Source organism: Nymphaea colorata, chromosome 12 (genome assembly GCF_008831285.2).
Source record: "Nymphaea colorata isolate Beijing-Zhang1983 chromosome 12, ASM883128v2, whole genome shotgun sequence".
Lineage (NCBI taxonomy): Eukaryota > Viridiplantae > Streptophyta > Magnoliopsida > Nymphaeales > Nymphaeaceae > Nymphaea > Nymphaea colorata.
The window spans coordinates 5,668,660-5,695,835 of record NC_045149.1 but is presented as its reverse complement, the minus strand read 5'-3'; the positions used below and the strand labels follow the sequence as shown (position 1 = coordinate 5,695,835).

The following is a 27,176-nucleotide window of genomic DNA, read 5'->3' as shown; positions in this document are numbered from 1 at the left end:
GTAGCCCTCCCCACCGCAAATTTGGTCCGCTGTCCAGGAGCCTTGCTGGCATGCATTGCCAGAGCTGTGCAGGGGAGCCGATGTCCGCACACCCTGTTGCAGAACTCCACGGGCATCGGACAGGGGAGGCCCATCATCTCTTACGCCAAGCCATTGACTTAAAAGGAGAGAATATATATATATATATATGCACGAGGTGATACAAAACCCTTAGGTGTGAGAACCATAAAAAATGACGTCATTAATCTTATCATGAGATAAGAATCCGTGTAACATGGGTACGCTAATTTTGGTAGAGTTCTTATGTCCATCCAAAACAGGCTGGGCAATCGTTGACTGAGTCTGTTTGCATCCAAAAATTGTAAGTTTTTTCTTTTTTGTTTTTTTGTTTCCATATTTTTCTTAAAAAACACAGAGCTGATAGAACTCCAACAAAGGCTCTGTTTGGCTCTTCTCTACCATCGTTTGTTGAGGAAGAACTCCAGCAACCTCTGGTGATAGAATTCCATCGAGGGCTCTATTTTGCTCTTCTCCACCCTTGTTTGCGGAGGAAGAACTCCAGTGACCTCTAAGAACCTCCAGCGACCTTTTGCATCTTTTTTTTTTTTGTTGTTTTTCTTAATAGTATTTTTGTTTTTCTTCTTCTACTAGCTTGTCAATTTTAATGTTCATTTTCTTATTCGAAAATCATATCTGTCCTTTCTCTTTTACATTTATATGCAACCATGCTCCACAATGCTGAGCTGTTCCAATATTTTCTGTGTTTAGAACCTAAATCCTATAATTTCTGTAACTGAGCCATTCTAGTTCAGCATTTAGTGCTTGAATTCCAATTCCACAACGCTGAACAGTGTTTTGACTGTCTAGGGGGCTGCTTGGTTGTTCTATACTTAAAGTTTTTTTATGTTTCTTAAACACAATGCTTCAAGAGCCATTGATATATATTTTCAATGTAGTTTATTTGTTTATGCTGATATAATATTTTTATTTTGATATATATTTTTTAAGTATTTATTTCTTGTTAATTTGATATATATATATATATATATATGACAGAAAGAGAGAAAAATGGGTAAAAAAGCAGACACTTGGGTCAATGATAAAAGTTAGGCGCTTTAATTTTGATGTTTAAAATATTATTTTTGCAATCTAATCATATTGGTAAATAAAAAATCCACATTTTTCACAAAAAAACAACTAAAATCAAAGCATGTTTTGTATCAAAATAAAATTTATTCTTGACTTAAACGTCTGGTTTGTACCAATATATATATGTGTGTATATATGAGCTGTCGATTTTTTCAGGGCACCAAAATTTGAATGCTATGGAACAATTGAGTTAATTAAACACAATAACATAAAACGTAGTTCATATTAAAGGCACCTGTTTCTGTGGGAATTGCATATAAACACCAATACAAGCAGCTTGAAATCACAACCGATCCTATTTCTAGCCTTGCACTGTTTGGAATTATATTTTTCTAGATGGAAAACGTTAACACTTTTAGGGAGAATTTGATTCACTTGGAATATGGAACGCTTGTTCTCATTTTTTTAAGAATGAAAATTTTATTATTAGTAAAGAATTTTGATTCTGGAATTATAAGGTTATTCCAAAATCAAAATTCTAAAATTATGGAATCTTTTCATCTCTCTTTGAGGCACAAGGCATGAAGGTAATTCATACTTTCCAGAATTTTAATCCCCTTTTTATCAAGCAAGTTACTTTTAATCCTAGAATCAAAATTCCATACTATTAAACTCAAAAGAAAATTAGAGCTGAAATTTTCATTCCAATTTTAGGTTGAGTGGAAATTTGATTTTAGAATTTTAATTCTAGAATCAAAATTCTAATCCATTAAGCTCTCCCTTGGATTAATAATAATCATATGGAACAGTTACGATGCCTGATTTTTTATGGAATTGTCGCCATCCACTGTCGTAAAAATTTGCACGATGGCACGGATCCCAACGTCATGGGCCCCTTTCCAAATTTGATGGGAGCACCGATTCAAGCCCTTTGACAACTAGCTGATATTTTGTTGAATCGTCTGTGCCAGGCAGAATCAGCCAATGCAGCTTAACATAAAGAGCTTTACACCCAAATTTAAAATTATCATAGCCACTCATGCAGCACAAGAGTCTTCCAAGCTGAAGCCCAAAGTTCCTCAGCCACCAGAGTATTTTTCTTCACCACAGTCATTCTGCAGAACTTAGCATGGAGTCCCTTCTTCACTGGTTCGTTGTCTCCTCCATTTCGCGAAGCCACCAAATCATCTCATTCTTTCTTTGTCTACTTCAGTGTATCATTTCCTTCCAAGTGTTTCATTTCTTTAACGTTAACTCCCAGGCTCCGTTCTCTTAGGTTGAGTTTGTTAACCTCGTATATGAGTCCCGAGGCTGCATTTAAAAGTGTTTAGAAAGATCCTCAATTTAACAGTAATCCATGCTCCATGTTAAAAACTTTAACAATAGATTTAAAATCGAATAGCACAGGGATGGAGGGTGGGAGGTGGGGTAGCAGAGTGACTATTCCAACTTTAAATCCACGGATTTAAAATCCTAAATCACCACGGATCTAAAATCCGGGGTGAACACAACCTTATTGTTTATTCACTCTTCATCACTGTCCACCTCGTCACATGTCAGTCTTCTTTTTTTGCATTATTCTCCTTCGTAAGATCCTATCATTATTGTCATTATTGTTGCTGTTAGTTAGCTATCCTTTTCCAGCGTACATCTTTTGCTTAAATTTTACCTTCCTTTACAATATCTTAACTTATTATTGCTATCCAAAGTGCTTATGGTTTTTAAAATTTTTTATAACACTTGAAGTGGATACTCGGGGGAAAATCGATACAGTTTGACCCTCATAGAAGGCACTCTGATGAAAGCCAGACCACGTGCACAAAGTATGGTGCGGCAGGTACATCCAAGGGGTTTCCTTGCTCCTTGAGGCTTTGAGGTCCACATTCCCATTCCAACTTTTTCAACAATGGTCCTCAGCGATAAAACTCTCAATTCACCATTTTTAAGGAAGTTAAAGCACCAACTCAGGTGGTCTCCGGCATTACCTAAAGCTTCAGACCTCAAATCATGTTGGCGCCGGCAACCAGAATGGAGAAGAGGATCAGCCCAACCGGACAATATGCCCATTTTAAACCTGCATGAAGCGAACCAAACAGAAATTTAATTCTCTGGCCAGACTAAACAGCACGAACACAGTACTACAAGAACTTGATATCGCCTGGCTAAACAAAACACTCATGAATCCAAGCCCAGTAATGCAAACAAAATCCACTGTGGAGCAAGATTGCGAAACATCCAACCAATGAAACTTGTAAAATAGTGAACTAAAAGAGAAATCAAACCTGCAAATGATCCAATCCAACTTCTGCACTTGAAGGCAATTGGCTGGTGCACAAGAGAGAGAGAGAGAGAGAGAGAGGGAGAGAGAGAGGGAGCGAGAGAGAGAGAGGAAGAAGAGCTAATTTAGATTCAACAGTGCTAGTGGATTGACTATGATATGATTTGGACCTACACCCTCTTCATCTCATCCCAAGTTCGTTAGTGAGCAGAAGCGTTCTGATGACCAAAAATTATTTGTATAGCACCACCACATGTAGTCTTTCAACAAAGCAATAGCTTCCCAACGCTCATGAATCCAAGCAAAGAATGCAAACAAATCCACTGTGATACAAGATTGTGAAACATCTGTATTAATGGAACTTGTCAAACAATTAACTTAAAAAGAAATTCAACCTGTTCAAGGGGTCTGATCCAAACTCTGCACTTCAATGGCATGTGCACGTGTGTGTGCAAGTGAGTGAACGAGTGAGAGAGAGCAAGAGAGAGAGTACTTACACAAGAACAGCTAATTTGGTTTCGTGACTGCTATTGGACGGACATAGTACAACTTGGATCTATATCCTCTTCAGCTCCTTAGCCAGCAAAACCACTCTCTGATGACCAAAAGTGCCTGTACGGCACCAACACATGAAGTCTTCAAACATAGCAATAGCTTCAGTGTTTCACCTGCTGGACCTTTATTGCCATCATGCCCAAATGGTTTCACCCAGAGGCCGATGTGACTAGTCAGACTGTCAATAGTCACATTATCCTAGCAGGAATGGTTAAAGTAACTTCACAACTAAGGGAAAAGAAATACAAAACCATGACGCAGAGAATTAATGCATTTAAAGAAGCAATTTTAATTTTAAAATGTAGAATAGGCGGCCTCCAACAGAAGGTTATGGAAACACTTGAGGAAAAACGGCACTAGAAGTGGGGCAAGTGGAAAATTGTTTGGCAAGTGGCAGATAGGTAACCAACAACAGCTATTTGTTGTGTTTACATTAACTAACCAATTTATAATATGCAGAAACCAAGGGAAAATTACCAGAACATAGCACATCTCTTCATCGAGGGTTTTTTTTTTTAAAAAAAGGAATCAGAACATTCATCCAACCATAAGATCTAATGAAACTTCGAGGTTTATGTAAGAGAAATATTGAAATCAGATCTTCTTTCCCATAAGGCAGGCACATAGGAAGATTGATAGTATGGTTAGCTAATATGGCTATGAGACACTTCACATGGACAGCTGATCAAAAAACTTTACCTTAAAAGATTGAAGGCTGTTTGTGTGATCCACTTGCTGCCATCTCTATTCATTGGACAAGATAAATAGCGTGTCATCACCCAGAAGCAGCAAAGCTATGAAGCCCAAAACAAGAAACCCCACTAACCACTGATCTCAATAGCGCAGGTGCAAAATTCCATAGTGGCAAAGCATGTCCACTTAAAATGCAAAAACACCAGCACAAACAAACCAGTAGCATCATTGGTTGTGTTCTGCATAGAGGTCATAGCATTTATGACAAAGACGATAAATTTGCATCATGGAATACAAATAAAAAAGAACCTTATTCTACAGTACAGGGAGCTTTGGTCACATTCATCAATCATGAACCTTATAATGGAATCCCAGTTGTCTGGAATGAGTATGCAGCCACTCTGAAAATATAAATCCCCTGATAATGCTGTCCAAGTCCAAAGAGATTTATCATCGCTTTCACTTTTCAGAATCAGGTAAAGATGACCAAGAGATCATGTTAAAAATCTCATGGCAGTACTATTTTCAGAAATGGGGAAAAAAAAAAGAAATAATAAAAATAGTAAATCATTAACCAACTTTTAGTCATCAATTATGACATTTTTTATAGCCAAATCATCCAAGGTATGAAAACATTGAGTACAGCAATGACTCATGAAATGCGCCCTGGGATTGTTGTCCAGGTGCACGTGTTGTCGCACGACAATCAGATTGTGGAGCACTGAAATACTACAAAGCTCTAAGATTCTTAGGACTGTAATGAAATTTTTAATGAATACAAGACTTTGGAAAATTATCGCCCTCCTATCCATCACAGGCAGGCTCCACCTTCTAGGACAGGCTTGCAACTTTATGGACAATCTACTGAGGATATAAGACTGACAAGAACATGATGACAAACTTAATGCATATTTTTGTTTTTCCCTCTAATGACTTTGACATTTACAAATGCTCACCTTAAGCAGTCCTGGAAACAGGGTTACCCTCCTTTGTGTCGTATCTGGCTATGTGATGTTGTCCATCCATTTTTTGTATTTCCAAAGAAAATAGTCTCTTGAAAAATTCGTAGGATGCAAAAAATATTGCCCCTTGTGACAAGTACATGATCAATCTTGGTGTTAGACCTCTGTGAGAAAGATAGCATACGTCAACCCAACCTGCAGTGTCTAATAACTGGAAGAGAGTCTATAGAAGACAGATGTAAAAGACCATTCATTGGTTTCAAAAGATTTTCCCAAACATGCATGTCAATGATGCAACATAAGCACATAAATTGCAAAATCATATTTACTTTTTTTAACCCATTGATTGACTTCTGAAATTTATGCTAAAACCTGAGATTGGGCTTCTTACTCGTTTTAGAAGTAGAACCCAGTATATGGCACACTCCCTTAATCCCAAATATTGTGGCAAACATGCGTGTCGAGAGGTGCTAGCTATGTTCCTCCTAATCAAGATGCAATATTAAAAAATATGTTCATACGCTTGGGAAGAATGTTTAATGGTCTTCTTATGCTGAAAATAATAAATATTGAATTTTCAAGCTTCTCACGTGGAAAAAATGATCCCTTAGCAGCTACAGCAGCAACAAATGAAAAGAATCCTATTAACCTGCAACATCATCATATTGTGAAAGAAATTGGAGCACTTACACCCAAATCCACAACACTAAGAGAAGTAAACTCACTAGCAAGTGAGCAAAAGATTTAGTTTATAACTAGTCCAACTACTGTTGCTTTCCCACACGAGTATAGACGTTGTTTTTAATTTTTATCTTTGATATGTAGAAATCGTTGCTATTCCAACCTGCAACATCATCATACTGTGAAAAAAATTGGAGCACTTGCCCAAATCCACAACATTAAGAGAAATAAACTCACTCGCAAGTGAGCAAAAGATTTAGTTTATAGCTAGTCCAACTACTGTTACTTTCCCACACAAGTATAGACATTGTTTTTAATTTTTATCTTTGATACGTAGAAATCTAACTCTGGAGAGCCTATTGTTCAATCTTGACGAAGAAGAGGACCACTTAAAATAATATATTTTGGATTTTTAGTCAACAGTCATACTTGGTCATTGTTTTTCTTGTAATTCATAAATTATGAACCATAAGTATGTTGTTTTATGTGTTTAAAATCTTATTGTTTGCTTTGATATATCTTGGATCAACAAGTGATTTGTCAATAATTGTATTAGTACAACCTGTGTCAATCAAGGTTTGTACATCTATAATAGATTCTCCAATTGTTACCTTACATTTTACCAGCATTGGTGTAAATACTGTAAGTTTTCAGGTTGAGGGTCATTGTTTTGGAATTCTATTATACCAGTTGCTTTTATGTCTTTGTGCACCATGTGGGTGCATGCATCATAAAAATTCAAGAGATTCTGAATTGTCTGTTTATTTATTTATTTGTTCATTTATCTACTTTCTTGATTGTCACTGATGTGATTGGTTTTTGTGTGACTTAGATTGAGTCTGATTCATTGGAATACCAAAGAAGTCGGTAAACCAAACTTAGTGAACCTTTTGAACTACGACTCACCAATGCTAGAGTGAGCTTGCTTCTAGTAATGATACTTACTCATTATTATTTTAACAATCAATAGATTCAATACAATACATAAACTTTACACTCAAGTGATATATTGGAAATCTTGTTATGGTTTTCATTGTACTCGGTGGTTGTGCTGATGCTATGGCTATCTGCCTTCATTAGGTTCTCACTATGTGACGAATGATGCTCGTTGATCGGGCAGCTGAAGGGATGGGTGATTGCTGAGAAGAAATGCGACAATGTCATATATACATTTTCCCTATGTATTTTTGTTTGTACATATTTGTACAGCTTTTTAAGTTGTTTGAGACTAAGACTTGAGAACCATGGCTCTCCAACATATATATATAAAGTAATGTTTTTTATTAATAGGTGTTTTTCATTAGCAACATTAACTGCTTGTACATATAGTGTCGTGCGCTAATTAAGTTATATGTATGCAATAGACAGATCGGGCCTATGCCAACTACACAGGTGTGTGATTGTTTTGCTTTTGTTACACACACACACACAAAAAAAAAAAAAAAAAACTTTGTATCTATTTCCTTTTTTTGTTTAGTTGTGTATGACATTAGAACGTTACACTCTATATATATATATATATATATATATATATATATCAGACACCATTTCTAGTCAAACAAAGGTATTGATTCTTTTTGTGCCTGTAGAACAAGAAAAGTTTTATGTTTTAGGAGGTTCCTTGTAATATTAAAGAGTTATAAGATCTCTTTAATATTTTCCTTATTTCCCATTGAGTTATTTTGTAAATTCCTTTTCTACCCTAATCTCTTTTATAAGAGAGATAAGGGTTATCGTAATAACAAGTTCTTTTGGTTCAATCTCACGGCAGCTTCTCTCTCTCACTCTCTTCTTCTCCGCTGCAACATAGTATCAGAGCTACGGACGTGACTGGAGATGTGGAGCAAACAGCCGGCGCGGACAGCAGACGTCCATACATCTAGCGACGTGAAGCACACAGCCGGCGCGCGGACGTGACGCACACCGTCGGCGATCCTCCGTCTCCTTTCAGGCTTGATCTCTTCCACTTCCTCCGTTTCTTTCTCCTTCACCTCTCGCTTGTTCTAGTTGTTGTTTCCAGCAACGGAACAGTGTGGAGGAGTCTATTCACGCTAGGAGAGATGCGTGAATAGACTCCAGCCGTGGTTTTTCAGAAGTGTATATAGTATTGCAGCTGTGTGGGAGTCTGCGCTGATTAATCACCTATGATTTGATATGTTATATGATCAACGCAGCCAAGTGGAGGACTGCTATCTATGACGTCTATGGCAAGTTTATGTTGATGGTTTTATTTGCTGTCGTTATTCATGGTCTGTGAAGGATAAACTGTGGTACAGCAGCGTTAGATGCATAAATAGATAAGTCGTTGGTCAGCGCAAACAATACAAACAGTGGGGATTCGTTTTCAGTTGTGGGCTTGCTGATAGCAGCGTTTTTCTGTCTTCAGATTGCAGTTTTCTTTGTTGCGGTATTGCTGTCAACAATTGGACAGCAGGTTGATTGTTTCTGCGCATCTAACGTTGCCGTGTGGGACGTCTGTTCTTGTTGATCAGTTTCTTTTTCAATAGAAATATATATATATATATATTCTCTTGCTATTGGTGGTTGATCTCTTGTGGACAGATTTATGATGGCTGAAAGTAATAAATCTGATTTTTCTCATGAAGTTAAAAGTGGAGGAAATCCATTTTCGTATGGTTCTACTGTAAAGTTAGATGGATCTAACTATGAGATTTGGTCTCGTGTGTTTATGATGTCTGTGATTGGACATCAAAAGGAGCATGTTGTAGAAGAAAACGAACTTGTTGAAAAGAGTGGAAAATATAGTTCATGGAAGGGAAATAATAATATTGTCATGTCATGGATCATGAATAGTGTGCAACCCCAAATTGCATCAACTATTGCATACTACACCTCGGCTAAGCAAATGTGGGATTTCTTGAAACAGACTTAACAGGAATATTAGCAAAATATTGCAGGTAGAGAAGGAACTACTTAATCTGCAACAGGGTGACCAAAGTCTTGCTCAGTACTTCGCTTCCCTTAAGTCCATCTCTGAGCGACTTAAAGCATTACGTCCTCATGTCCAACATGTTATAAGACCCATGGTGAACAGTCTATGGTTGCGAAATTCCTACAGGGTCTCTCCTCTGAATATGCAGTAGCAAAGGTCAAATGCTGACTGGAGCAGAAATCCCTGATCTAGCTGAAGCCTACAACAGGCTTAGTCGTCTTGCTGTGACCCTCTCTTAACCGGCCAGTGATATCCATGCCTCTGCCTTAGCAGCTTCAGGAGGACGTGTACGCGGTTTATTCAAGGGAAGAGGCATGGGCCGTGGGTCAGGAGGAGGTCGGGGGAGATTTCAGTGCACTTATTGTGGGAAAATAGGTCATTTGGAAGACAGATGTTGGGATAAACATGGTCGTCCTACTGCAGCGCCATCCTTAGGCAGAAATGTTACATCAAAGCTGGGGAAGAACTCTTTACAGTCTTCTATTGGAGCGGCCCAAGCAACGTCATCAGTAGTAGATGGGTCTTTATCTTCTTCTCAGCCTGAGACAATGACTGTGAGTATCAATAAGTCAGAGTATGAGGACTTTCTAGCACACAGATCTACTCAGCCATCGGCCTCCACAGTTATGACTGACAGCGCTATGTCTGTTGACACTATCTCACATGATACAGGTACTACTTGGATTATTGATTCAGGGGCATCGAGACACTTTTGTAGTAAGCCTTCTAATGTTTACTGTGCTACACTCACTACTTCAGATACGTCATGTGAGACTTGCAGATGGTAGATTGTCACCCATTATGGGATATGGAGATATCAAGATCTCTCAATCTATGACTATTCCCAATGTGTTATATGCTCCTAAGTTTCCCACAAATTTGTTATCTGTCGGACAATTGGTTAATGATTTACATTGTCATGTTACGTTTGACTCTGGTTTATGTTCATTTCAGGACTTGCCAACTGGGAAGACGATTGGTGGAGGCTATGAGAAAGGGGGCATCTACTTCCTGTCGGATCCCGTGGGTATTGCAGCATCATCGAACACATCGTTGTCCTCCTCGTTCCAGTGGCATCTCAGACTTGGTCATCCATCTGTCTCCAAGCTTCGTCATCTCCTTCCACATCTCTCCTTACCAGAGTCGTTCTAGTGTGAAGCTTGTCAACTTGGCAAACACACTCGTAGTAGTTATTCATCGAGTCTTAGTACGTCCAGTTGTGGACTATTTGATCTTTTTCATGTTGATGTGTGGGGTCCTAGCAGAGTTGCTAATAGGTCAAGATTTCGTTATTTTCTTGTCATCGTAGATGATTATTCTCGAGTCACCTGGGTTTTCCTTTTGAAGGAAAGGTCTGAAGTCGTATGTACTCTCAAAAACCATATTATTGAAATAAAGACCCAGTTTGGTATTCTTGTTAAAAACATTCACACTGATAATGCTCTTGAGTTTAAGGCATCTACCTTAATGAAGTTTTACTCAGATAATGGCATTTCTCCTCAGTTTACATGTCCCCATACTTCCCAGCAAAATGGAATAGTTGAGCGAAAACATCGTCAACTTTTAAATGTAGCTCGTTCCCCTTATGCTTCATACTAATCTCCCTGCATATTTTTGGGGAGATGCTATTCTTAATGCTTGCTACTTAACCAATCGTTTATCCTCATCCTCCATTGATAACCAGATCCCCATTAAACTTGTGCACCCACGAAGATCCTTGTTTCCAGTGGCTCCCAAAGTATTTGGTTGCACATGTTTTGTTCACATTCTTGGACCCACACGTGACAAATTGGGAGCCCAAGCCATTAAATGCATTTTCATTGGCTACTCCAGAAACCATAAAGGCTACAAATGCTTTGATCCCTTGACTCAAAAAGAGTATATCAGTGCGGATGTCACATTCTTTGAGTCTCAACCTTATTATAGCCTCACTCCTATATCTACTAAGATGCCACGGACTCTAGACCCACTACCTATTCCTGCTATTCCTTTGGAGTCGTTCCCTGTTGAATCTCCTTCGTCTGTTGTGTCCAAGTTTCGTGATCCACCGCTGGTCTACACACGTCGACAGGACCCTTCTCATAATCCTTTGCCAACCATTTCTCAGGAGGTAAGTACATCTGAAGTGCATAGCCCTACTCATTCTGATCCTTGTCAAGACTTACCTATTGCTCTTCGCAAAGGGCAGACGGCAATGTACTTTACATCCTATATCTCATTTTGTGTCTACTGATGGGGTTGGTAAAAATATGCAACAATTCATTCATGCTTTGGCTGCTCATACAGTTCCTACGTGTCACCAGCAGGCCTTATTAGACACCCAATGGAGACGGGCTATGCAAGATGAGATGGATGCCTTAGTGCAGAGGGGCACTTGGGAACTTGTTGATCCTCCTCCTCGATGTGATATTGTTGGCTCAAAGTGGGTATTCACAGTTAAGTATAATTCTGATGGTTCTTTGGAACGATACAAAGCTCGATTGGTTGCTAAGGGCTACACGCAGACCTACGGTGTGGATTTCTTTGAGACCTTCTCTCCAGTTGCTCGGTTGGGAACCATTCGTCTTATTATTTCTGTGGCTATCCACCATGACTGGCACATGTATCAACTGGATGTCAAAAACGCCTTTTTGTATGGTGATCTTGATGAGACTGTCTATATGCAACAACCACCGAGATTTGAACGACAAGGGGAGTGTGGAAAAGTGTGCAAGCTGAAGAAAGCTATTTATGGACTCAAACAGAGTCCTCGTGCATGGTTTCACAAGTTTCCCGAGGTAGTCTCACAGTGTGGCTTTGTGAGATCTCCTCTTGATCATTCCTTGTTTATCAAGAAGGCTTCTAGAGGTATAACTGTTCTCGTGGTTTATGTTGATATTATCCTGACGGGTGATTTTGATCAAGAAATTTCTGATGCAAAGCTGTTTCTTCAAAAACACTTTGTGACGAAAGATCTGGGTCCTCTACGATACTTCTTGGGAATAGAAGTTGCTCGCAATAGGGAGGGTGTTGTTCTCTCTCAACGGAAGTATGTTCTTGATTTATTGCAGGACACAGGGATGCTAGGAGCTAAACCGGCAAATTTACCTATGAATCCACGTATACATCTTCATGATGACCAAACAGAATTAGTGGATTCTAGATCTTACAGATCTCTTATTGGAAAACTTCTCTATGTTACCGTGACAAGACCAGACATTAGTTTTGCAGTGAAAAAACTAAGTCAATTTATGGAAAAACCAAGGAAAGTTCATTGGGATGCTGCTTTGATGGTGGTTAAATATCTGAAATCTTCTCCTGGCAAAGGCCTTTTGTTCACAAAAGGCAAGACTCTGGAAGTGGCAGCCTATAGTGATGCTGATTATGCTGGCTCAGTGGAGGACAGAAAATCTACCACAGGATTTTGTGTATTTGTGGGAGGCAATCTCATATCGTGGAGAAGCAAAAAACAAGGTGTGGTGTCAAGATCTAGTGCAGAATCCGAATACAGAGCTATGGCTCAAACAGCAGCAGAAATGACGTGGGCTAGATCCATGCTATCCAGCCTAAGTGTGTCAATCACACTTCCCATGAAGATGTATTGTGACAATCAAGCAGCCACACACATTGCAAACAATCCAGTTTTCCATGAAAGAGCTAAACATATTGAAGTGGATTGCCATTACATTCGGGATCTCGTTCAAGCAGGAACCATTGCCACTGTTCATGTTCCTTCAGAAGATCAAGCTGCAGATATCTTCACCAAAGCTCTTCCTATTGGTGATTTCTCTAGATGTTGTGACAAGCTGAGCATGCTTAATATGTATGCTCCAGCTTGAGGGGGAGTGTTGAACAAGAAAAGTTTTATGGTTTAGGAGGTTCCTTGTAATATTAAAGAGTTATAAGATCTCTTTAATATTTTCCTTATTTCCCATTGAGTTATTTTGTAAATCCCTTTTCTACCCTAATCTCTTTTATAAGAGAGATAAGGGTTATCGTAATAACAAGTTCTTTTGGTTCAATCTCACGACAGCTTCTCTCTCTCACTCTCTTCTTCTCCGCTGCAACAGTGCCAAGTCACCAGCCAAAGCTGCTCTCCCTCTCTCTCTCTCGCGCGCGCGTAGGTGCGGCCAGACGAGAGTTTCGGAATCCTCGTCCAACTGCCATATCTCTTTCTCAATTTATGAAGCCACTAGCCAAAGGCACCAATGCTTTCTCTCTCTTTCTTTTAGGTCTGACCAAACAAGGGTTTCCTAAGTCAAAACCTTTGTTCGACTGCCATATCTCTGTCCCTTTCTGTGACATCACCATCCGAAGGCACCATTTCTCTCTCACTTTTGGGCACCAAAGAATGTTGGGGGCAAGGGTTTCGCAAGTTGAACCCCTAGTCTAACTGTCATCTCTCTCTCTCTCTCTCTAGTGCTTCGTCTGTTTGTCTTATTCTACAACAGAAAAAAGGGCTCTGAAACCCTGTTTTCCATTGGAAAAAGAGGGCTTTGGAGCCCTATGTTTTGTGATGATGAGAGATTCAAGCCCTCATCTATCTCTCCCTCTCAGTTTTCTGGCAACCAAGACTCTCTCTCTCTCACTCTCTATGTCTTCCATCGGCCAAGGCTTTCTTCTTCTTTGCCTCTTTGGTTTCATCGCAAAACCCATTGAGAGAGCTTGCGTGAGACCTCATGCACAGATCTGAAATCCATGCAAGAAATCCGAAGTGAATTTCCCTCCAATCTGAGATCCACGGATTTCAAGACTTCTGCTGATCTCTCACTTTCTTTGTTTGATAAACCTTGGATCACATGCTAAGATCCAAGGCAATTAACCATAGGCTCAAGCTAAAAGTTTTAATGTTAATTTTGGTTTCGAAACGCCTTTACATGTCAATTTCCATATATTATCTTGCTTTCATTGTTTTCAAAAAGAATGTCAAATAAATGCTTTAAAAAAGTTGAAACCTTAAAAGTGTTACTCTGCATTTAGCTGCAGTCCTATTGTTTATTATGGTTTAATTGTATGTGCATGCGGTTGGTCAGTCTCTTATTGAGTCCAAGCATTAGAGCCATCCAATTCAATGTGAATATATTCAGTACCATACCGTGAGGGATATGGAGTTTGCTAAGTCAACAATTGCATCACCAATAGGGATGTTAGATATGACTAGTGCTAGCACAAGCTTGGAGAAACCTAACACTGGCATTTCCCGTTTGAAATTTGCATATAAATGCAAGTCCATAAGAACAATATATGCTGCTCCAAATCCTGTCCACAAAAATCTCTAATTCTTCTTTCCCTTTACAATCATTTGCAATAATCGTATCATGCATATATAAGAGAACATGCATATATAAGAGAAGCAAACACACTGCATTAATGTAGTATGATATACAAAGACAGCAGGATCTCTTAAGCCCTATCTAAACCCAAGTATTTTACTGATGTCCTCAACTTCTCAAAACAAGTTTCCAAGTGTGGATTTGAGTAGAGATAAATCACCATAAAGTAGATATATTTTCTGCATTCTTGTCTATATATATATATATATATATATATATATATATATATATATATATATTTAAGTTGGCACACAGACCCACTCTATGAAGAGCACGTTGGTTCTAAACAGCTCTAAAGCAGCCACATGTGGTCTATGGCATTGTCACAAATATCGTTATCGAGTTTTTATCGGCGAAATTTTTCTCGGGTTTTTAACGGTAAAGTTGTATTTTTTGGGAAAAACTCAGAAAATTTTAAAAAATAAAAAAAATGGGCATACACGAAATAAATGAGAAACTAATAGGAAAACTATGTAACAGTGATAAAAGGAATGTTTTAATGATAATAAAATGATGAAAATAATTTAGTTTAAGTTTAAATTTGTATCTATGATAATATCAATGCTAAAAAAATAGAAAAATGAAAAAATCACGATAAATATTTTTTCCTAATTTTTTTCAAAATATCATGATATTTTCCTGCTTTTTCGTTTTTCTTATTTTTGGCGTTAATATCGTGATATTTTTGAAAATATCGCGATATCTGGGACTCTATGGAGCCTTTTCCAACACATTTTGCCTGATTTCAGCATTAGACATTTATCTCCGACATTATCATCTGTCAACAGTGACCAAGAATTTAAAGCAAGACCAAGAATGCAACAAAAACGCACCTGTACAGGCCTCTCAAACCCTCTTCATTGGCTATATCTTTCAAAGCATGGAAAACACCATTATAAACTTTGATTGATCCAGGTATCTGTTTCATTATAGATATGTCAGCAGCACAAATTCGTCCTCTGAATAACAACTAGCATGCTTGCATGTTACACATTCAAGCTAATTGCAGCATCACCAAAGTCATATAGTGTGACTCATTTTTGCTTATTATAAAACACTATTAAAGTCCAAAAAATTGATAAACTTAATATGTTTTGCATCAACATATTCTTAAAATTATATCGGTAAGGTTATCTTAAAAAGTACTTTAAACATCACATTTAAACAAACTAGTTTTTGTCCATAACTTAATGGTCTCGTTTATACCAAGTTTCCATTCCACAAATAATTGTGCGAGCCACTTCACGTGGCACTTTCCACACAGCTACATTCCATGGCATAAGACCATATAAGATAGTCATCATGCTTACTTAGACAACAAGATCCTTATTCTGTGTGCATCAATGTGCATAAGGATATGATCTTGTCTGCAAAAGTACATGCAAGCATATACACATGTTATAGGTGTACTGCCATAGAAGTTGTCTATATATATATATATATATATATATATATATATATATATATATATATATGCAGTGATCTATGCTATGTGTGCTGCTCTAGAAGTTGTCACTTTGTTGTTTGCACATATGTAAATCGTAAACTGATAGTAGTTGAATGATGTAATTTTGAATTGTATATATATATATATATATATATATATATATATATTCTGCACCCGCATCCTTACACATGTGATGTAGATTGTAACTGGTTTTATCACTCTCAATATTCAAACGTCCTCTAAATTTTTTTTAACAAAATGCTTGCCAAGAAATTTCCATGAACAATATAGGCTGTGCACCCATCAGATAACTGAAGTAAATTCATATATTACTATGTGGTTTTGAAAAGACATGCCTTGTTAATTATGTGCAAAGGCACCTGCCTTCCAGTCTAAGAAAGAACCATGAACAAACAAAAGCTCGAAACCATATGCAAGTCAAATATTATGACACTTCAAGGAACTATGTGATATGTTGAATCTAAAGCACACTAACCTGGGTTTGAAGTCTTGTTTTAATAACATCAAAGGGAGTTGTAAACAGTGCTGCAGTAGAACCAGCTAAACCCCCACAAATAAGCTGAAAAAGGAGCAGTCCAAATCACAGGGGTAAACATATGAACTCTAGAAATAATTCTGTTCAAGAAGCCTATGCAGATTTTGCAGATTTATATAAATTTTCTCACCCATGTTGCACAGTTGATTGATCAGCGAACTAAATTTGCCTTCCATTCAGCCCGATAACACTATCTATCTTTTTTACTCTTTGCTAAGGATTTTGTAAAGATGAAAGATTTTTGTGAAGATGAATTCTCTTGTAGTGATTGCATATTAGGAAAAAAATACAAAATTGAAACAATTGCCTTTTATATCAAGAAGTTTCTATCTTCCAAGTCTTTTAAGTTGGTGCATTCAGATGTTTGGAGACCCAATCGTGTAGTCTCAAAGGACGTTTATCCTATTAATGTTGTCTTTGCAAATTATTTCTCATTCTATACATGAATGTACATTTTTAATCAAAATACAAAGTCTTTCACTATTTCAGGATTTCATATAAGTGATTCAAAGTTAATTTATTTCCAACTTGGTCATTTTGAGAACTGATTCAAGACGAAAGAATCTTTCAAATGAATTTAGAAGACATTTAGAAGATCATGGCATTCTTCAAAGATGTTGTCCAAAACACCTCGCCAAGATGGTTTAGCCAAAAAGGAAGACTGATATAGTATTGAAATTACTTGAAGCTTATGGATATCAAAAGATATTCCGAGAATTTTGGGCAGAAGCTACTCTTGCTACCATCTACTTGATTACTGGAATGCCTTCAAAAGACATAAAACATATGAAATACTAAACGATGAAATGTGGTTATAATGTGAATATACAACCATACCTAGACAATATGAGTTCTTCTAATGCTAACAAAATTCTTCTCAAGAAAAGAAATAAAAATTAGAAAACATGGTGAACAAGAAACTGGCAGACAAAGGAGAAAATGAAGAAGATATCAAAACTATATGCAACCAAGTTGCAACTAAATAGCTGATTTCTTTTGCAAAATCAAAGGAAGAAAAATCTCCAAACCCTTGAGCAATAATGGAAACCCTATGCAGCAGATTTATAGACACTTCATCATGGAAAATCTATCCCAGTAAGGCCTTCAATGTGGTAATCTTTGTCACAAGTATCATTGTTTTTGTTTATCATACTTATTTAGCATCTTTGTCAAAAACAATGTCCTTCAATATATTTAAAAGTTTATTAGGCTTCTACTAAAATTCTATAACTGTGCTAAATTTTTCTCCCTCAAACTTTCACAAGTTTTTCTATATACTTTTGAATTTTTTCAGTTCACAAGATTTTCCAAATGAAAAAGTAATTTCCTAATTAATATTCATGAAAAATTACACTCATAAAAACCTGAGAAGTGAGAACAATATTTGTGACAACGGTGCTAAAAATGTTTCATCTAGCATTTGTGTTAGTGAAAAGAATAACATAGATGTTTGGGGATTTCGAAAGTACAACTAAGACACTTCATATGAACCATGAGCATCCAAACATCCAGCAAACTTGTAGAGGTATATTTTCCTTCTCAAAACTGAGGACACTTCTGACATCAATTTTTCATCTACCAACAAGTGGAGTTATACCCTATGTAGTCAAATGCTCTAGGCAGGCCTACATGGTGGGCCTTCAAAAATGACTTAAGGCATAGGCAGGCCAAAACAATAAGAAAGAAGAAACAAAAGGAACAGCGAAAAAGAAGAAGCATATACAAAGGGACAAAAAAGAAGAAGAAGCCCAAGAAGAAGAAGAAGAGAGGAGAAAACATTTTCCAGACATTCTTTTCATTTGGGCACCCACAAACAAGTTGAGAGGGTGACCTTCCAACCCTAGGTGTCCAGGTGCACTTTTGACTAACATATCATAAAGCAACAATCATATGAGAAACTAACCGTTTGCAATGTACTATGTTGTAAACAATTTTGACTTGATGAAGAGGCCCACTGCTTCAGACTTTCATAGGTGTAAAACTGTCACAACAACAAGAGATTTTATTCAAACCCATAACTGAATATGCAAAAAAACTTAAGAACAAGAAAAGCAAATAATTAACTTGAACCAGAGAACTTAGAGATATTCACTAATTTTATGCAAACTGAAATGGATAATCCTACGATGAATAGTTAATCAGGTGAAGCAATCCGGAAGTAAAAGAAACACCAAATGCAGAATATCTAAAAGTGCCCTTCAGTGCATTCATAGAACCATATCTATTAGCAGTTTTCATATGTGCCAAACAATTTTCATCCAATAATAGCTCCATCCACCTGCCTAAAGAATTGGATATAAGATCTTCAAGACGAAGGGGAAGAGATTGACTTTGATGGCATCTGTTTTACATTGACTCTTCCGAAAGAATGAGCATCAGTGTCAGACAGGCTGTGATGCCTACACATGTCAATATGTTCAGGAAACACCGAGACAGTATCCTTTTAAGCATCAAGTGTCAAAAAACTGGACAAGTATGTTGCTTTGAAAAATGATCATTACTAGAACAAGAAAAAGAGGTTTCTTATTCTTCTTCTTCATCTTCTTCTTCTTCTTATGATTATTATTATTATTATTCTATTGTGGTACGGTCAACGCACCGGAGCCGTATCTGTCCAAAATTGGACCCGGTCAATATTAACCGAGTCCAATTTTGTCCTTTTTTTTTCTAACGTTTATTTCACTTCAACTTTAAAAACATTTTGACGTCAAAAAAAAAAACCGTAAAACGAAACCCTTGCGTCTTACCTCTCATCTCTCTCCGGCGACGAAGCAGCGGCGAACACAGGCGACGGCAGGGGCGGCAAACGCAAGCGACGACAGCGGCAGCGGCAGGAGGTGACTGTGACTTTGATTTTCATTTTTTGTTTTCATTTTCATCGGCTCCACCCCTGCCTTCGCCGGCCGCCGACGGAGACAGTGTGCAGAAAACCCATCACCTCTCCCTCTGGCTCGCCCTTTCTCTAATGTTTATTTCCATCACCTCTCCCTCTGGCTAGCCCTTTCTCTACTCGAGAGGGTTTCAAATTTGTATTATACAATACAAATTTGACAACATTTGTATTGTATATGATTTTGGCATTTTGCACTACATGATCCCTGTTAACTGCGACTTCCCTATTTATTGTTGTGATATATCGTATCGTGAGAGGATTCATCTATTTCGAATGATCCCTATTTTTATTGGTTATTCTGTTTGCAATTTTTTGATATACATGTGTGAATATGTTATTTTGTTTGAAATTTTTTGATATATATATATATATGTCTGTGTGTGTACGGCCGTACCCCCGTACCCAAATTTTTTGAAAATGGTCTGTATCCGTACCCGTACCTATGTGACATAGGTGGCTATTCACTTGTTTTGTTAAGGCTTTGAGGCCTGGTCTTGTACTTTATTGAAGATTAATTAGCAACTCTAGTTTGAGGTTTCTCCTTTGTGTAATTTCTTGAAATGGCTGGTATCTTCAAGTGTGCAACTCTTGAAGTGTTTCTATTCTCAAGTTGAGGTCTGGTTTACACATGTATCACTGAGTGATGTGTGTGGATCTAACACACCATCCACCTGAACGCACCACAGGGGTGGTGCATCTTGTCGTGGTGCCTGTGCATCATGGTCTGATGCACACACATCAGACAGGTGGGAGGTGTGTTCTTGATGCGTGCGTGTCGGCTCAAACACTGTTTTAACAATGTCTTTTTATGGTTTTCATCATTGTTCACATGCAACGTTATCAAACTACTCATCTTATTAAATTTCTTACATTACTGCATTAGCATATTAGCATATAGCACTAGTCCACTCCACTTACACGTTCTTCTTTTTGTTGAGGGACAATTTTGATAAATAGTATGTGAAAATGAGTTTTAAAAGTAATATATATCATTGTGTTTCCTCTCATCTGATTGATGACCAGTAAACTTTCATATTTCTTAATGCATCTGGCCCTGATTAAGGTAAACAAGGTAACAATGAAGTTCTTCTACCTCTGAACAAAGATTTTTGCCACTTCGATGGCCCTGGAATTAGTGGAGCTACTGCAATTTGATGGGACATGGTATGGAAAAGGCACCAAGGATTGGTTTGACTCACTAGCTCATTGGCAAGACCAACTTTGATCCAAAGCGAGGAAACCTACAAGCTCAGCTGAGTACCTAACTGAAAAAACTGCCACGCTCGCACATGCGAGTCCCAAAAACATGTCTAGTTTTTTAAAACCCCACATGCCCCGAATATATGCATACTATATAGACGACACTAAAATTAAGCATCGAGAGAGTCAGTTAGCCCTATACCAACCGAAACCAATACAACTAGTTGGTTGCTAGAAGCAGAATATTGGTCCAGGATTGCGACTATCTTTTATTTAGAATTTTGGATTGATCTGGAGGCATATCATTTTTTACAACAAGGCATATAAAATTGTTTTTCTTCCCCACAAATAATCAAATACAACAAGACATTCCAAAACTTGAGGAAAGCCTAAACCCAATTTATCATGATACTTAAGAATCATTATGCATCATTGCGCTACACGTCGCTTCATAGGCTTAACACATCACTTCACATCAATGCACTTAACAACGCTGGTACTCTCTCTCCCCCTCAGCAGCTGATACGGGATTAAAGATAGAGCCATCCCTTTTTAATGTATTAAGGCATACGGAAAGTTTCTCTTTTATCCTTTTCTTTAGCGTTTCCTTTCTTCGCTTCTTTCCTTTTTGCTTTTCCATTTTAAGCTGTTATGGTTTAATGAAAAGTTTTCTTTTCTGTCCTTCTTTCTTTTTCTTTTTCTGTGTTTGCAATTCTTTCCATTTTGCTTTTGTTATTTTTCTTTTACTTTGGTTATGTGTCAATGCCGGATTAAAGTGGGCTGTATGTATATCCATGTTCATGGAACAAGGCTGGCAGCATCTGACAGGACCTGCCCAGCCAGTTTGGCCATCAAAACATAACTACTACTAATTTTTAGTCACAACTCACCTATTCCCAGCTCCCCAAAGATATGCTAAAGTTTGTCAATTTCTACATCAATGTATAATGTCTCCGCAGTAGAGACTACAATGTTATTATTTGGAATCGGCAATGAACTGTAAAGCAACTGCAAGGAGAATAAAAGAAAACTAACAGACCTTGATGATCGAATGAGGTATGTTCCTGCAAAGAACTGCACCCCAACCAGCATATAAGGATGACAAACCACCTTTCTGAATAATTCCAATTAATGCATTCCTGAAAAGGCATCAAAGTTTTGCTGATAACCGGCAATTAAGTTTGAAAAGGTGGACATTTTGGCCTGGGTAGTGATAGATGGTGGGCAGTAAATCTTTGTAAGACAATAATGCATTAATGCAAGAATGACATTGAAAATAGTAATGCAGATAGTGAGGAAAATCCTGTGGGTTTCTTGCCTTGCAATATTACAAAACTCTGCAAAGCATAAACCAATTTCAGAAGTCAAACATTATAACTCAATTGTTTTACTTTTTGATAAATAACTTGTTTGCATTTTTTTTATTTCAAACTCCACCTTCACATTGTACGTTGATACAGCACATGGTACTCCAAAACTTATTAAACTAAAAAAAAAAAAAAAAAGAAAATGATGCACTAAAGTTAACCGAGGCCCAACTTAACCCATGTATCCTATGTTGTCAAGACACCCAGGCGCTGCCTGGCGGCCAGGCAGCACCTAGCGCCTAAGCACGCTTAGGCAGGCCTAGGCAAAAAAGGCAACCAAACTTTTTTTTATTTTTATTTTTTTAGTTATGTTAATATGTCAAGTTATTTTGATTAACTGTTACTAATATTTGAAATGTGAAGAGTAGTAATATAACAAGCATAATCAACTAAAACAATCAAAAATTAATTGTTGACTTCATTGAAAATATAAAACCAATAGAAGTTTAACATTACTCATTAAATGTAATCTAATACATATTACATATTACAGTATACATATTACTAAACCAGTATAATAACAATATAGTGCATATTACATATGACAGTATGTAACAGAATACATATAACAGTCTAAACAGTAATACAGACTGTATTATATAGTAAAATAGAATACATACAATGAATCATAAACATAATACATATAACAGTTTACTAATGGCTAGATCATATTACTAGAAACAACTATACATATTACAGTATACATAATTACATATTATTAGAAAATTAGAAATCAGAAACAGTCACATATACTACTAGTATATAACAGAAATCACTTCAGAGACAGTCATATAACAGAAAAAGAAACGTATTAAATTAACAAATCAAATTACAATTAGAAATCAGAAATCAGAAACAGAAACATATATAAAACAAATAAACTATTTAATAATATATTTATATATAATTTATATAACATCACAGGCATAGCAAACTGTACTTAAAAAGCTAAAAGAAGATGTAATATAATAAAAAGTCTAACAGCACATAATATAGTATGCATATGAGTACATAACAGTAACAACACATATGAGTACATAACAGTAACAATACATAGAAGTACATAACCATGCTAACTTATACATCTAACAAGTACTACAATACTACATATTATATAACAGGCTAACAATATGTACACATAATAGGTTGATGAAATGCTATATAACAGGTATAACAGACTGTACATAACAGTATAGACATATAACATGTATTACAATATATATATAACAAGAATAACAAATTGTATTACAACATCTAACAGGTATAACAGCAGGTATGATAACAAATTAACAATACATGAACTACGCATGCTGGTGCCTAGTTGTTGTGTGATCGTGTACTTTTCATCGAGCAGCCCTATCAAAAAAACCCGGCTAGGTGGGCCAGGCATGAGTGAGGGACCAGAAAGAAAGCATTACACAGCCACAGAGAGGGGGGCCTCCGCTGGGTGAACATGTCGGACGAGACAAAACGGTCGAGCTGATGACCACTGGCTTGGCCAGGGATGAGACAAGATGTTGAGAAGTTCGTCATAGGGTGCAGGACTTGTCGATTGCCTAAGGGACAGATGAAGAACAAGAAGTGGAGAAGAAAGAGGACGAGACACACGTTTTTTAATCGATCACCGAAAGGACGTACATAGGCGCCAGCACATATCCTATCGCCTAAGTGGTGGACTTATGCAATAGGCATGAACTGACGTTTAGTCCATGCGTAGGCATGGCTTAAGCAAGGCTTTGACAACATAGCATGCGTCCCATATTTACATGTGAGGAGACCACTAGATGCAGCCTATTAAACACTAGGGAGAGAAAATGACACGGAAATCAAACATACCAGCTCTCTTTCTCAAAAGCATAGAAGCCTCATTGAGCAAGAATGTGCTATCCTAGGAATCATTCACAAAAGAACGGTTCTAATCTTACAGTACATAAGCATTATAATGTAAAGCGGCATGCCAGTCAGAGGGTAAAGAAATCACACAATTAAGGAATTATGAAAGTCAAGAAGGGGCAGACCAACAGTTCCCATATCGTGAACCAACTTGCATCTGCTGCTTGATCCGTTCACTAGGTGTAAAAATAAATGAAGTAGCAATACTTGCACAACCACCAGCTGTGCAATGTGCAAAAGAATGGTATTCCTAAATGAGAAAGGAGGTTGAAGTTCATCAGCAACACAGATCCCATAAACCATAAGAGTTAATATATATGTCAAAAAAAAATCCTAAAGACTAGTTTTATTGAATTACCTTTGGCAGTAGAGGAACTACAGCTCCTTTCACTGCTTCATATGTAAAAGTATAAACTGCAGAAATAGGAGCTGAAGTAACAAGATTGCTCCCGATCCCTCTATAAAGCCCCATTAGACCTATACATAATTGATTTTTGAAACTTCATCAATTTTTTAACTACAAGGGATTTGACAAGCACTGGAAGAGTAATACAATAATGTACCTTTTTCAGACAGAATTGTTCCCAAAACATGAGAAATGGACTTTTGATCCATCCGACGAGACTGAATAACAGTTTTGACTGTGTCAACTGGATGAAGCCACAAGCTAACAAATATTCCAGCCAGTGCCCCAGCAAGAGCATACCCTTCATTTGCAGGTGAATTACTGACCCTACTGTACATTGATAAATGAGGAAATCTTGATAAACCATTCTTGATGACCTCACCACTCGAGTCTTTTCCCTTGTTCACAAGCATATCATCTTTCTCCCTGGAACAATGAACAACATGTTGACTTTCTACAGCCACTTCACAGGATTTATTTGGTTGTTTACACGTTCTTTCATCAGACTCTATGATGCTTGGCTTGATGTGGTGATCAGAAAGATTACTAGAACCTTGAAGTTCTGAAACAAAACTCAATCCTTCCCGTTTTTCTGTTTCTCCAATTAGATAAACTGCATGCAAAGATGTCTTGGACTGGCTTATATTTTCACTTGGTTCTAGGGTCTTAAGGCTAGATGAACCTTGAAAAGGATCAGCAGGTTTAGAAAGGTGGGTAGGTTTAACACCAGAACTTTGTCCTTCAAATGCTTTGGACGAAGATTTCTCAGTTTCATAATCGCTTGCTTCACAGTTGACCAGCGTGTCACTGGTAACATGCTTTGAACTAAAGAATGGGAAGTTACTTATATAACCATACATTCTCACCAAGTCACATGAAAAGCCAGGAGTTGTTGACCCACAATCTTTTAAAGATTGAAAAGAAAGAGATGAATCAGGAATGACTTTCCGGAAAATAAAATCATTGTCTTGTCCAATCCCTGTACATGACAGCATACCATCTTGAGTTTCCCTTAGACAACTAAATCTTGAACCATTTTTGCTCAGGAAAGAACTGACACTTGCTATGCTTGGACCAGGTGAAACAGATCTAGTTGTGTCTGAGGATTGTTTAGGTCCTATTGGCTGGTGGCATATTTGTAGGAACTCACTCCTACTGATACTTGCATCAAGCAGCAATTTCTCCACAGTCCTTGGATGTGTGATGCTGGTATCATTATTGTACTTGGTTGTGTTCCCGGACTGCAGAATAGATGACGGCTGAGCAATAGTTTCCCAAAACCCTGAGATTGTTGACATGATCTTGTTTGTACTTATAAACTGATCGTATAGTTTATTGTTGGAGAAACAATTGATGCCTTCTCTATGTAAGTCAGACACCCCAAGATCTTCATCTCCAACGATTTCTATAACATCAAAATAGGCTATGTCACGAGGAACCCACTTATAGTTGAGCAGAGGTTGTTTGCTCTTAGATGATTTACGCATGTTATCCATTCTCCCAAAAGTTTCGAGCTTTTCCTTCTTGAGTCCGAAGCTGCAGTGGAGCTACACGCTGCATATCAGTGCAAGAATGTGTTACCTTTTCCAAAACAGGGAATATTATGAATCTCAAACTAACTAAATTTGGATTTTTCCCACGAATTAGCTACCTTTAACAAATAAAAAGTGTCCAACTTGGGTGTCGCAAATAACTACAGACCAATCGGCCGTAACAATTCAAATTTCTCAAAGAAAGATGGAAACAACAAGCTGAAGGAAAATTAGGAAAAAAAAAAGACTTGGTGTCCATCAAGAACTGTAGAAATTTCCATAAGACCATGACAAGAATATCGACTAACCTAAAGATCAATAGGGGGCCAATCCTGAACATAATTAACAAATGAGATAGCTCATTGCCGTGTTATGCTTCGTCCTAGAACATCCCTCACACAATCTAATACCGGATTCTAACGTGAGGTAATCTCTCAAGTCTGAAGTAAACAAAGAAGGAAAAAAACAAGTTAATTTCCATCGGCCTTGGTGAATAGCAAGTTGAAAGATATAATATGGCATTTCATTCCATTTTGTTCGCAGGCATTCATGTTAGACGTAGAGAATGAAAGACGAGGCTCGCAACAGGTCTCTTTTCTCACACCTCGAGTTGGACACGGAAGGCAGAAGAAAATGAGTACAGCTTCGGACACCACCGACACAACCAAGGACCGGTTTGCAACCAAACACGAAGCTATTAAGAAGAGCAAAACAAAACTCCACGCAGTTTAGAAGACAGACGTCGCCTCGATAATCAAATAACGGAGAATCTCACGCAGTACAGCCAAAAAGAATCTGTCAAAAGAACAACGAATAATAAGGCGTTCGAGAAAAGCTTTAGAGAGGATTTCCTACGCCAGCAAACGGACAGCTACAAAAACAGCAGGAACCGAAACCACAAAACTAATCGAATTTTTCTTAACAATATAAGGGAAGAAATGCCGTGGAGAACAAATGACAATCATCATGAAAGTTCCAAAAGAAGATGCACCATAGAAACAACATAACAAACTCCTGAGTTTCAAATAATGTATATGATTTAATTTGCGGAAAGACAGAACTTTCACTAACCTGTATTACCTCGCAGGCAACAGAAGGAAAAGATATGATACCGGAGGGCCGTTAAAGGAAGAGAGAGAAAATTCGAGAAATTAAAGCGGAGAAATGTGAACAGAAACAGTCCGATGCGGTGATTGTAGAGAATTTTAGGGTTTTTCCTTATTTGAAAGGAGAAAAAATTAGAAAAGGTGGCCCCCCCAGTATTTGGTCGTCTTACAATTGCAGTCTAACATTGGGAAATTGACACCGAAGAGCGAAACGAGGTAATCCACAAAAACTTGCTTCTCTTGAGAGTGGGTA

At 37.5% G+C, this 27,176-nt stretch overlaps 1 protein-coding gene across 22 annotated transcripts; it reads right to left on the bottom strand.

Moving 5' to 3' along the window:
* Positions 1 to 2,019: 2,019 nt before the first annotated feature.
* Positions 2,020 to 27,173, bottom strand: LOC116265462 (uncharacterized). 22 transcript variants are annotated; one of them, XR_007574866.1, is made up of 13 exons: positions 26,889 to 27,173; positions 24,443 to 25,839; positions 24,238 to 24,356; positions 24,005 to 24,129; positions 21,659 to 21,758; positions 18,430 to 18,507; positions 16,467 to 16,550; positions 15,357 to 15,442; positions 5,572 to 5,741; positions 4,622 to 4,854; positions 3,865 to 4,120; positions 3,075 to 3,163; positions 2,020 to 2,400 (listed from the first exon to the last, which is right to left on the bottom strand). XR_007574866.1 is itself a non-coding variant. In XM_050080762.1 (10 exons), exons 2-9 carry the CDS (start codon positions 25,779 to 25,781, stop codon positions 5,573 to 5,575), a joined length of 2,100 nt encoding a protein of 699 aa, XP_049936719.1. In that variant the 5' UTR covers positions 25,782 to 25,839; positions 26,889 to 27,173; the 3' UTR covers positions 2,764 to 4,854; position 5,572. The 22 variants fall into 22 exon arrangements, 3 of the variants coding, with proteins under 3 accessions (XP_049936719.1, XP_049936720.1, XP_049936721.1); XR_007574861.1 differs by having other exon boundaries at positions 2,021 to 2,400; positions 3,372 to 4,120; XR_007574858.1 differs by having other exon boundaries at positions 2,021 to 2,400; positions 3,075 to 4,120.
* Positions 27,174 to 27,176: the final 3 nt, after the last annotated feature.